This window comes from Spinacia oleracea, chromosome 5, assembly GCF_020520425.1.
Source record: "Spinacia oleracea cultivar Varoflay chromosome 5, BTI_SOV_V1, whole genome shotgun sequence".
NCBI lineage: Eukaryota > Viridiplantae > Streptophyta > Magnoliopsida > Caryophyllales > Amaranthaceae > Spinacia > Spinacia oleracea.
In genome coordinates, this window is record NC_079491.1 from 27,831,953 (window position 1) to 27,845,612 (window position 13,660).

The 13,660-nt window shown below is 35.7% G+C and overlaps 1 protein-coding gene and 1 long non-coding RNA gene across 3 annotated transcripts; both read right to left on the reverse strand.

The window, feature by feature from the left end:
* Nucleotides 1–1,136: 1,136 nt before the first annotated feature.
* LOC110776171 (transcription termination factor MTERF2, chloroplastic-like) lies at nucleotides 1,137–4,766 on the reverse strand. Its single transcript, XM_056830331.1, has one exon. The coding sequence runs from the start codon at nucleotides 4,683–4,685 to the stop codon at nucleotides 3,471–3,473; it is 1,215 nt and encodes a 404-aa protein (XP_056686309.1). The 5' UTR covers nucleotides 4,686–4,766; the 3' UTR covers nucleotides 1,137–3,470.
* Nucleotides 4,767–11,486: 6,720 nt separating this feature from the next.
* Nucleotides 11,487–12,703, reverse strand: LOC110776173 (uncharacterized). 2 transcript variants are annotated; one of them, XR_008921322.1, is made up of 3 exons: nucleotides 12,660–12,691; nucleotides 12,258–12,399; nucleotides 11,487–12,151 (listed from the first exon to the last, which is right to left on the reverse strand). It is a non-coding gene; the product is annotated as an uncharacterized lncRNA (long non-coding RNA). The 2 variants fall into 2 exon arrangements; XR_002530024.2 differs by having other exon boundaries at nucleotides 11,488–12,151; nucleotides 12,258–12,387; nucleotides 12,660–12,703.
* Between the last annotated feature and the right edge of the window lie 957 nt (nucleotides 12,704–13,660).

Consider the following 13,660-nt stretch of genomic DNA (forward strand, 5'->3'; position numbering starts at 1 on the left):
AATTAACAAGATGCTATTTTACCAAACCTTAACCAAAGTCACCTTACAGGGTATAAGTAACATTATGGCAGAGCTCATGTGCTATTACTACTAATCTTGGAATTAGCTAGCTTAAGCTTGCAGGTTACAACTTTATTTCCAAGGACTTCAAATTCTTACAACAACTTGGTGTAAAATAAACATGCCGTATACTTCATGCACGATTCCATACATACATACTATCATAACCCCACGAGTAGTACCGCCTCTGTGTAGTCCACTTTTAAAAGCTCCTTACACTTAAAGATGGCTGTGTGCCGGGTCGGGCCTGGCTTCGTGCCGAGCCCACGGGCCGTGGGCCTAACCGGGCCGGGCCTGGCCTACTCCAAACCCACGTTGTTTCGTGCCGGGCTGAAAAGTAAAAACAGGCCCGGCCCAAGTCCCGTGCTTTCGTGCTGGGCCGGGCCGTCGTGCCTAAGGCTAATTTGACTAAATTTAACGTGCTTTGTCGTGCCGGATCGAGCCGTGCCGTACCTTGTCGTGCTTTTTCCATAAACTTAAAGCCCAGGCCCGGCCCACGACTTCGTGCCCGTGCCGGGCCGTGCTTTTTTCGTGCTCGTGTCGGGCCGTGCTTTTTTGTGCCGGGCCGGGTCGGGCTTCGGGCCTGCCCGGCCCACAACCATCTTTACTTACACTTGTGTGTAGTCCACCCAATTATAAAGCATTAATTTCTTGGAGTAGCAAGAAAAGCTTCTTAAAATCAGAAAATTGAAAATCAATAACTGTGATATACGGTGAATTGTAAATTGTGTAAATAGCATAGCATTTTTGTAAGAAGAGCAAAAAAATGTGAAAAAAGAGAAAATGAATAAAGCGAATAACTTTTGAAATTAAATGAATAAAAATTGAGTTAAATAAATAATTTGATCGGTTGATCGTACTTGAAAGTCAATTGTACTATTTACAGAATCTAAAATAACAAATATCAATTTAAAATGACCCCTTAAAAGTTAAAACCTCTGTATATTAAGTTGGAGCAACTGTAACAGAAGATTATCAGTAGCTCTGAACAACTTGAGATGCCGCTTATTTCCTTGGTAAAAAAGGTGGGATTTTAGTCCCAATTCGATCTCGTTTGGCTCTGCAGAGAATTGGTGTACCGAACCAGGTGAGACATCAGCCACCACCAACATCATAGATCAAAAGTGAAATTTATAATTCAAAGATGATAAGAGCTTGCACTATCCTAATTTTGAAACAAGTTCGTTCTACAACAAATCCATGCTCCAAAGGATTGTATAACGAACGGGGTTCATTATCGTTTAAAATCATCCTACAGATTTACACTCTGCTGAGCTTGAGCATCTAACAAACACAAAATGTGGCCCTGAGTCAACATAGAACAAAAATGTATGGCTTGAGTCAAACACTGAAATGACATTCTGAAATATTCACATTAAGAGTTCACACACAAATCTATCTATCCCTTACACACCAAAAGGCCTCCTCCACAACGAAAGAAGGCATGCAAGCAAGACTTGATATTGGCACGACTCATGATGCTCGTGCACATATCTAGTTATATAGTCTTCTCCTCTGGAGCATATCATTTACTGTTAAAACTCTGCCGCACACCAAAGTACTCACCTTAAGAGGAACCCTTGTCTTCAATATAATTCTGTCAACCTGGAAATCGAGACACCTCATAGGCAAAGTTAAACACACAAATAAGTAACCAGAAGAATCACACCCACCTGCTACTATACCCATAATCCTTCATCTCCTGTTTTTTGGTAGACATACCCTCGAAATCAAGGTGAGTGAAACGAGGATGCCTCTGTAAATGAAGATGCCATACAATAAACTGGAACGGAAAATTGAAACAGGAGCACCAGCTAATGTGGACAAATTACATAATTGAGGGAAATTAACACAAAACAGCTACTCCCCTTTCACTTAATTTTGCCTGAACTGGCCTTCCAAGGCTTTGGGTTATTCGTTACACCGGCTTCTTTTGGATTCAGAAGAATATAGAGAACTGGACCATAACATGAGTAACCAGGTTACGCCAGGGACCGGTTATAGTTCAATGGGGCCTACAGCCAATAGCCCAGCCTCACCCAAGGACATCAGGGCTGGGCTGGGCTGGGCTGGGCTGCCAATGCATGTCCAGCTTCAACTACTTTATGTCTAATTGTACACAGAGAGGGAAATACAACAAGAGGCATCTGATTAGCTTCCACACTTATCTTCATAGAAAATAGCCACAAAAACACATGAGATGGCAAGCTAAATTCATCATTCATGTATTTGAAAAAAGACATACAAATAGAATTTCCAAATTGATATTGAGACAATCATTATTATTTAAGAGACCAGGGCATACCATTTTGATGACCTATCTTCAGAACTACAGATTGTTTATCAGAGCACAAAGGGTGCACCAGAGAGCCTCAAAATATTCACCACAATTCTAAGCTAGAGAGAAAGTATCCACAATACATTATCCTAAGTCCTGTGTAGCTATTAGTAAAAATGAGAAGGGGCAAGAAAAGAAGAAGTGGATACAATATTTCAAACTACATAATGTAACATGCAAGTCCCAAAAAAAACATGAGGTAGTATCGAATTATGCACAAGTTAATAGCAGTAATATCCTAAATGAACTGATTTAGTTGAAGTGAGCATCCCTAAATATCGTGAACGAGTACTGACACGCAGACCGAGGGAAAAATGTAAGTGAAACCTCAAAGTTCAATTCACGATTTCACGAAGTTTCAGCTTGTACAATTTTCTTTTTCAATTCCTAGGCTGCATGTGCTTTTGCTACTTGAGCGAGATCTGATGAGCTGAAGTATCCAATAGAGCATATGTGTGAGAGTATAGATTTATGTCATCTGAATGTATTAATTGAGAAAACTAGAAAAGAATGAAGTACATTAAATATGTAACAGAACCTGTAAGAAAACAAGCCAATCCACAAGCTAATCAACTTACTGATGTGGTTAACTTGCTTGCAGAATGAAGCAAACCGGCAAAACAATTAAAAGCTCCAATGAATCAAAACGGAAACTGACTAAAGCTGACAGCTAGAATGAATCCAGTTAATTTTATGTATGACATTCCAAGTATTCAGAGCAACCAAGTATTCATTTATAACATCACATCATAGATAGTGCAGTCTGGACCTAAAAACAAAAAGAGTCCCTACAGCTATATCAAAGAATGGATGGGAAACAAGCCTGCAATGTAGCATGACAGAAAAGGTAGTGATTGGACAACAAAAATAAGCTACTAAAAACTGACCGTACGCTGCTCAACAACGTAGAGCAGCAAGCATAGCTGCATCGAGGAAGCAGTGAAATACAGAGAACCAGCTGATATGCAGGAACTAGCTTTTAAAAGTAAAAGTTACATTGGTGGCTGTTATGGTGAAATTACTGAATTCACTAAACTAAATATTGCATGCTAAATTGCAAGCTTACCTAGCATCAAGCAGTATTAGAATTTGGTTTCGACGATCCTACAGTTAGCTCCTCCAAACTAATACCTGCATGTTTCGAATAAACTTCATGGACCTCCTTGAATGGCAGCACAAACTTCCTCAAGAACAGAGACTCGGTGAATGACACGAAAGTTACAAGAGAATAATCCATCCTAATTAAACCTTTCTCCTTCAAGACTAGGAGGGTCTTATGTCTAGGCACTATTCTTTTCTCCAAGCTACAAGTAAACAAGAAACACTTCTTTGCCAAGAAACTAGGCTTGTAACCCAGTTCATTCATGTAAAACCCCAACTTTTTCTTGAGGCTAGCTTCAGAAAGTGCCAACAGAAAAGGACTTGATATTGTCAGAGTTACAACATCAGACTCAGTCCACCCAAAGCTCTTAAATATTTGTTTTTTCGACTCGATAGTCGTCTCTCTAACAGAGGCCAATAACATAATACCTAACAAGAACCGGGGTGAGTCTCGAGGAATCCCCAACTTCTCTTCAACCCTAATCAATGTATCCTGAATAAATTCAGTTTTTCGGAGCAAGGCAAATGGGTTCCTAAGTAAGATTTTCCGGATTGATTCAATGGGGATCCCATGATCCCGCAACAAAGCTACATTAGGCCCCAAGAGTTTGGAAACACAGGAAAGCCTCATACGAGGCGATTTCTTAATAATCGAAATCACATGGTGATCACAACCCATAATCTCCCTCAAAGTTTGAAATGCCGGAATAATTTTGGTATCCATCGCTGTAAAAAATATTGAAGGATTCACCTTGACAACCTCAACAACATCGGATACAGAAAACCCCATTTTCTGAAAAGCTAGGGTCTTGGGAATTAGGGTTTTGTCAACATTACAGAACAAAATATGGGGGTCGGAAACGACGGCAGCTCGAATATGAGATTGTTCCAATCCAATTTGTTTGAGAAATTTGATAACAGAATTAGCATTTTTAACGTATTCGAAGTCACTGACCTTTTTCACACCTCGACCTAGCCGAATGTGAACGAGCTTCTTATAAATGGAAAGAGCTTGTTGCTTGGAAAACCCTAGAAAATCCACCAAGTAATTCGCGTAATCAGGGTTGGCTTCTTCTGAAATTGAGGTTGCAGATGAAGTAGAAGTTGAATACAGTAAAAGATGCCTAAAACCATGGATGAAGTTGAAGCTTTCGACGCCATTGAAGTTGCTGCGAAATTTGAGCATCCTGCTGCTGGTGTTTTGTTTCGTCGTTAAAAAAGAATAGAGGGGACTGGGGAGGGAAATGAATTTATCAACTTATTTGAATAGTGCAAATAATACGGTATTTTGTAAATATATGGATTTTTTTGGATAAAATTACATTTTAAAGTTGTCATTCTTGAAATAACCACCTCATAATATATATATATATATATATATATATATATATATATATATATATATATATATATATATATATATATATATATATATATATATATATATATATTTTTAATAACCACCTTAAACTTTCTCCGTTAAAGAAATCGCTACCTAATGTTAATTTCCGTCAGAATTTCCGTTTGTGGATCCCACATCCAACGACCAAATTATATTTTCCTCCTCTTTTCCTTCCTACTTTCTCTTTGTAATCTCTTCCTCCATTAACACACCTTGGTTCAAAAAAAATCTCCAAAATCCGCAAATTCACTCAATTTCTCTTCCAATTTGTCAAATACATTTCATCAGCAAACAATTTTCGTCATTTTCCCAATTATCAGCTTGGTGCGAGTAGTTAAACAAGTAATTTGTGCTTAGTTGAAATTAAGGTTCTTCAATTGTAGAATTTGGGGATTTTTCGAATTGGGGATTTAAACTCAATTGATTGTTGCAGGTTGATGGGCCACATGATTATTATTATTATTATTGCGGAGCTCCTGTTTATTTTCTCATTTATTCATAAATCCTACCATATAATGTGGCTTTGATGAGCAATTTGCATATAAATACAACAGGGTTTGTAAGTTTATGTGGCTAACAAAAAAAGTAACTGGTAATCACCTACTGAGAGCTTTAAGCTAATTTATATCAGAAGGAATTGATAATCACCGTCCTATAAAATTGACATATTTACCAGTGAGACCATGACAGATTCAGAATCATCAGCAAACCCTTCAACCCTACTCAAATCCCTTATTTGATAATCCTTGAGTCCATAAGTAATGATAATTTGATAGTTGTCTTTTTGAGTGGGATAAAAATTTATCGACAACGCGCTATGGTTTGGATGCCACAACCAGCTCCCACGCATATCATTGCCATTAGCATTACCCCACGCTTCAAAATGACCGCACAACGGGGCCTCAAGAATAACAAGTTCTATACTTTTAGTTAAGATGGAGGCTTGCAGCTAATGCTACTTGTACATAGAACTATAGAAGTAATAAATGAAGAGAAAAAAAAAATACTCCGTATATACTTTGGTATAATACTACTCATTTCTGGTTTGCTCCCCATTGCTTGCTGCGAGGTTGACCTTGCGAATGTCAACCCTAAGCAAATGCCAGTTGCTCAATTTCACTACCACTACTTCGAATTTACAGCAATTCAATTATTTTACATACGTTTTCAGAGTTGAGATACTTCCTCTATTTTTTTAGTTGTTCCAACTTGTCACATTCAGCCGTTTGCCCATCGCACAATTTTAATACTATATGGTCACTACTTCTTTGACTAAGGTGTTTTTTGGTTGTAATTAATTAGAGAAGAGAGATTCAATTTTTTTGATTGGAGGTGAAAAGTACAGAGAAGCGATGAGGGAGGAGGGTGAAAGAGCAATAATGAAGAGGAAGAAATGGTTGGGAATATGAAAACAGAGAGAGTGTGAAAGAAGGGGAAGAGAGAGAGAGTATCGAGTGAAAATGGAGGGAAAATGAGGAAAAATATAAGATGGCAGTTGGATGTGGGACCCACAAACGGAAGTTCTAACGGAAGTTACATTAGGTGGTGATTTCCTTAACTAAGAAAATTAAAGGTGGTTATTTAAAAAAAAAAAACTTATAAGGTGGTTATTTCAAAAGTGGCAACTTTAAAAGGTGATTTTATCCAAAAAATCCTAAATATATTGGTAACAAAATAATAAAAAAAAAAGTTTTTAAAAAAGTGAATTAAAACAATAAATTTGAGCTTAAATAAATAAAAGTTGAGTTTAACATCAAACTTTTATACTTCATAAGACAGTCTTGCATAAAAGACCGTGTTGGTGTTATACTTCCTCCGATTTTTAATACTCGCAACGTTTGTGATTTCTACACTATTCACATATTATATTTTGACCATTATTGGTGATTTATACGTAAGATAAAACATAGTCATGTGAGATCTTGTTATATTCGTCTTAATGTGTATTTTCAAAATATAAATTTTTTATAATTTTTGCTTAAAGAGAATTAAATATATTAATGATCAAAGTTGTGCATTGGCATGCGTGAAAGTGACAAATGTTGCGAGTAAAAATGAACGGAGGAAGTATAAGTTAAGCAATATAATCAATTAGTTAAGCACTAGAACTAATGAGTTAAGTAGTGAAACTAATCAGTTAAGTAATGAAACCAATTAGTTAAACAATCAAAGTGGTCTTTTCGATAAAGCGGTCTTACACAAAGTTATCGTTAACGGTATATCTTGAAATCTATTGACGATTATGTCATGTGATTCGTACTATTCATCAATAATCGTTATTGATTTGGAATCATCGACTAGGGAAAGTTAGTTTTTTTTTCTCTATTCTTCTTCTTCTTCTTCTTCTTCTTCTTCTTCTTCTTCTTCTTATTCAGTGTGTTGTTATTCATTTTTGTTTTATTTAATGAAATGTCTCGAGTTTTTGCTTAATGCATCAAGTACTAGAGTTGGAAAAATCTGACACAATACGAATACACAGTAACATGACACGAACCGGACACGAAAAAAACGGGTTAGTATCAAGGAACGACTTGTTTAATTAAACGAGACACAACACGACACATTTAATTAAATGGGTGGGATTATTGTTGAGAAAAAACGGCTAGTAATTCAAAGTATTTGGTGATAAACTTTTGTAGTGGAACCAACTTTATTGAACAAACACGACAACAGGACACGAAAAAACGGATTAGTGTGAAAAATTTCCGATACGATTAGTTAAACGGGTCAACACGACACAACAATGGAGAAAATTGGGAAATAAGTTAGGGAGAAGAGATGTTAATTACTTGAAGCTTCAAACTTAAAACAAAATCGAAAATGTCTTGAACAATTATTGAATTGAGATTCCTAAATCAAACATTGGTAAACTATTTGAAGCAAAAGTGTTGTTGATCACTAACTAAGAGAAATCTAAGAAACTTAAAATATAAATAAACGTGGAAAACTAAAACTGACTGTGGAACAAAAAGGGAAAAAACTCCTTGAACAAATAAAATAATCGCAGCAAGAAATAGGTCTATACGGACTTGCCAAAATGTGGCACAAACGTGCAACCTAAATCTTATTGTTATTGATCAAGAACTAAAGTTTACATTCTAGAACTGGTTGCGCGGACTTGCCAAAAAGTTGTATGGGCATGCTGCCAAAATTTTAGCAGCGTGGATATGCCAAAATCGATTTGAACGTGTGTAATGCATATTCTTTTGCTTTATTTTATCCTTTACTTCTAAGCCTTTCTTCTAGAATCCAAACCCAAGGCTCAAGTCTTGCCAACATCAACAGAACGAGGCTAAAGTGTTGTTGTGTAATTTAATTTGTTTTGGACCATTTTGTCTTTCTTTTTTCTATTATTATTTTATTTTAAAGATTTTTGTTCCGAATCATTTTTTGTTACATACTCCTCCGTCACTAAAAGTTTCACCCATTTGACTTTTCATTGTCTCAAGACATGACTTAAAACGTAAATATCTCTAATATTAAACGCGTTAAAATTATAAAAATTCATATTCTAAAAATATACCAAGTACATTGAAACGAATCTAACAAGACACCACATGACTATATTATTTCTTATATGCTAATGATAATCATGGTCAAACATTTTCATGTTTGACCCAAAAAATTACAACGGATCAATCTTTTAGGGAGGGAGGGAGTACTACGTACGAAGAATGCCAAACGCTCCACTAGATTTTTAATTTTTCCCCATTTGGCTCCGATTGTTTTGATTTAAAACACCTTTTTAGAAAATGGTTTTCACATTCCTTTGTTTGTTTTGTTAAGGATGAGAAATAATTTTTCCAAAGACGGAAACATTTTCTACAAGAAACACAACTTTCTTTTAGAAAAGTAGGAATGCTTAAATTTTCTTCTCTAACCCCTTATATTTCTTTTTCTCTCTTCCTATCCACATCTCATTTTCACTTCTATATTCTTTTAGGAAAACTATAGTCCCTTGGGTTTTCCTTTGAAAATTATTTTCCAAGGAAAATCCTTTTCATTTAAAAATTTGTTCATTGAAACAAACAGAGTCTCGGTAGAAGAGGTATTAAGCTAAATATAGCTAGCAATTTAGCACAATTACAAGCTATTTTCTTAATTTTGTGTGTACATATAAACTCATATGCAAATAAGTACAACTACGCTTCAAAAACAACCACGTGCAACGCACGTATATTTCAAACAAAAGGTCTTGCGCGCACAAGGTGTACAATAAATTTATTGTACACCAAGATAACTTTTATTCATTTTTTTGTAACTTTAACTTACTTTTGATTAACTTTTATATTAGTAAAAAAAAAGTTGATAGATAAACATTTTAAAGGGTTAAATGATTAATTTTATGCATTATTAGTGATTTGAAGAAATAAGTTTTATTAAAATGAAAAAATTTTATCACTAAAAGTATATAACTTTTACATATATAAGCTTAACTTTGAAGTAGTTTGAGTTAACTTTTACTCCGGTGTACAATATTTATCACCCATTGTAAATAAGAATTTGTGTATTTCAATAGTTGTTCTAAGAATGCTAAATTCATGTGGAACATAGAGACTAAAATACACGTTAAAGTTGTATAAATAACGAGATACCAAAGTTTCAGCAAGTTAACAACAAGAACAACAACAACAACAACAACAACAACAAAAAAGAAGCCCAACCTTACTTGTCCGCAATCTGATATGTGATTGTACTTTGATATGGAATTTTATCAAGCCTACATAATTGTGTACGTTGATATAGAAGTTAAAGGTTGGTCAGTGAACTAATTAATTTTTTCGCCATTGATCAATTAAAAATTTAAGATGTTAAGAACATAAAATAAAATTAGCTAAAAGAATATCGAGAGTCATGGAAGATTTTTGATGTTGGCTTTACAACTTTAGAAATTTGATGTTGTAATACTCAAATTGAAAACATTTTATAGTTGTATTTGACAAATTTTCCAAATGTAGATAACAAGTGCGTGGGGGTGTAAGTGGATTTGGAAAAGTCCAAAATCCAATCCAATCCAATCCAAATTGTCGGACTGGACCGGACTTGAAAAAATTTGGATCGAATTCGAACTCAAATTTTCAAGTCCAATTTTTTTCGGACTGGACTTGGACTCACCTCATTGGAGTCCAAAAACCCAATTAAGTCCAAAGCTTATAATTTTTATTCTATAAATATAGCTATTTATCCTATAAAAAATGTTGAAATTTGTGGTTCTTGGGCCTTGACATAATATGACTTTGGAGCTGGAAGTTCAAGAACAGGCTGGTGTGTTTATGTTATGGGTAATAACTCTATTAAGTTTATAACCAAAACCCTAACCCTAATATTTGTCATGAGCTTATATTTACCCTATAAAATAAGTCGTAACCTTATTTTTTCCAAACTTATTTTTTGCTCCCTCTCTTCTGACGGCTATGTTGTATGACTTCAATTCTCTCTCATTGTTCCCTAATTTTCCACACTTTCATAAGTCTTGCCATTATTTTAAAGCTGTAGCCATAATTTCCTGAACATAGCCCAATAATCATCATCAATCTACGTAGCTATGTACGAAGTATTTTGGTTGGTTTAATTTTCTTAATACTTTGTTTTCATTTTCGTTAACATTTTGATTTGCATTTATGGAAGGGCCGAAGTTTGCATTTTGTTTACATTTGATTTCTACTACATATAGTGTAGCTTTACCAAGACATTATTTAAGTATTTATTGGGTTTACAATTATTTTACAGTACGAACGATAAGATTTATTAAAAAAAATTGGATCGGACTGGATCGGATTCGGACTTAAGAAAATTTATTCGGATTGGACTGGATCGGACTCGTGAAAGCTTTGGATCGGACTTGGAATTAAATATTCGAGTCCAACAAAATTCGGATTGGATTTGGACTTGACAAAGTCCAATCCAATCCATCCAATTTACACCCCTACAAGTGCGTACTAAAACTATTTTTCTTTCCAGGTTACGTTCTATGTACACTTCTAAGTTAGGGATGGCACAGGGCGGGTCAGGTCTGGGGTGGGTCACGTGAGACCCAAACCCAACCCCAATCCCATATTTTGACGAGCACCCAAACCCACCCTAGATTCATTGTTCAGATCCATATCCAGATCTAATGGGTATGCTATTATCTGAAATGGATGTTGAAATTTTATTGATTTTCAACCTTACTCTGTATTTGTCAGTAAAAATTTTCTAGGCCAATAGTTTGATAATCATTTAAACAATTGTATATAAAATACCCATAAGTTAATGAATATTACCTCCCCTACAATCCAAGCTAAAAATATGTCTAAAAACAAGTTAATTAATAATGTACTCCGTATTACTTAAATAATTGAACGGGCTTATGGGTCGGATCTGGACAAAGTCTAGGTCTAAGAATATAGTTAGTCTCTTTCCCTTTTAAGCATTTGGGCCTAGATCCGCCCAAACAATGAGTCTCAAATAATTGGTCTCGTACCCCAAAAAATAGGGCGAGTCAAACCGGGTCCGAGTAGGGTCATTGATCCATGTCCATCCCCACTTCTAAGGCTCTACGGTTCTACATCATGTATCTTCTCTTTCTTCTTGTGTTCAAGTAATACCTTCGTATTAATTATTGAGCACGATTAGTCCATACATTTAGTGTCACGCGTTCGGATAGTAAACTAACAAATGTTCTAATTTTTGTATGCATGGTCAAATAAAAAATTTGGTTAACCTTCATTTATCTAAAATTTTAATTTGGAGTAGTTAGTTTGTGAAAATTACTAGGTGCACCTGGGTGCACCAGGGTGCACCGTATACCCCAAGAGTATTTTTATGCTCATTAGTGGTCACTATCACATTTTCTCCTCACATGTAAGGAGAAAATGTGAGAGGGTACACCGTGCACCCCAGTGCATGTAAGAGGGAGGCTTATTGTTGACAAATTCAACAAAGCAACTTCTAAAGTTACTGTTCTTCATCCCTGAGTTCCGATTCACACTCTCCTTCTTCGACGACACTCCCTCCTTCTCTCTCATGCCTTTGCATCAATTTCATCTCTGAGAAAGTCGTTTCTTCTCCAACAATGACCTTGTTACTCCGAAAAGGGCGCAGATACACGTTTTCTCCTCCTTCTCTGTTGAAAAACGATAATCTTCAAGATATGGCTAGAGGTTAGTAATTCAATTTTATAGAGGGTAGAATGGGTAGAATTTTAATAAGGCCCATCCAGATATTGATAATTCCAGCCGCATGAACTATTCCAGCTATGCTGAATCATACTGCACAATTTTAAAGAGAGGATTACAAAATATAAAGAATTGGGTATCATAACTTTCCAGTTTCCCCAGAACATGAGAAAGAAATGAAGGTCGGAATATTTTATACCATTTCGCATGCGAGCCAACCTGATATATCCCCTGTTTCATCCACATCCACATCCACATCCACATCCACCATGTCATCCTCACAACATTCCGATTCCTGTTTGGCTCTGCAGGGAAAACTTGGTCATGACCTGAAATTTGATCTTTCAGAAAGTCAATGCGGGGAATTAGAGAGAGATCACTCTCGGAGTCTCATATTAGGCTAACAACGTGTGTCATTACTCATTAGCAATCATTAGAGTGAAGGAGAAGAAAGGTAAGGGAGGGAGTGGAATGGTCGAGTGAGCTTGCAATTCCGATTTCCTCCCCATCATAATGCTACTCTCCCTTTTCTTCCCTCCAAATCCCCCCTCAAACACACGGTAATGCAATAAGCCCGAGATTACAAAAAGATGGCACTCACCTGGCCTATATGAAAAACTTCCGTCAAAAAACTATTATCAAATGACTGAACCAACAAGGCAACAACGTTGCATATCAAGAAACCATACTGACTTGCAATTTCCCTACAAGGTCCTCCCTTGAATGAGAGGCCACATCCACCTACAATATCACAGATTAAAAAAAAAAAAACAAGTTATAAATCAATCCTGATACATTAGACTACCCTAACTTTGAACCAAGTTCAACAACAAATGACGATCATGGCCATCATAAGAGCAAAAACTGCCAGTAAATTTTTTAAAAAATATTGTTTTCAAAATATATGGCCATCGAGCACAATAACAGAGCAGAGAGAAATGATGCAAAGACTTGCAAGATACTATGATGCAGCAGAACACATAAAGCTCTGGAGATCAGTCAATCAGTTACTCACCCAGTAGAAATAGATATAGCAACATAATTATAGAGGTACTTTTGTTAAATGTGAAAGCATTTAGATACAAAGATACAGAATTACAGATAAAAAGATAGGCTAAAAAATCTTTAAGGTCGGGCACAAAAATTATATATTCCTCTTTAATGGCCTCTATTACTTGTGTTCTCTTGATGCACCATGCTAATTGTGCACCCTTGTCCACCATCTAAATGGCATTCATCTAGTAGTAACATTCAAATAAGCATATGAAACAAACCTTTGAACCAAAATTTTGTGATCTCCCAGCACCAAATTGAAACGACTTTGTGAAATATTCACTTAAGCTGTATAAACTCCTAAGAATTACAGACAGGTCTTACTTTTAACAATATCTTCAATGACATAAAGAGGAAGAGAGGGGGGAATTAAAGAATAACAAAAGACTAAGAACAAATGTAACAGAGAACAAGCTTCAAGGAATTTTTTAGTTCTACGGAGAATTTGACAAGAAAAAGAAACAGCAATGTTTGTCAGCTCAGAAATAAAATATGCAATCAAATGGAGGAGCTAGAACACAATCCTGATAAAATTTCCAACCATGTTCT

Bases quoted from the DNA above. Each gene is read 5' to 3' on its own strand.
- LOC110776171 (XM_056830331.1), bottom strand. From the start codon at position 4,685: ATGCTCAAATTTCGCAGCAACTTCAATGGCGTCGAAAGCTTCAACTTC.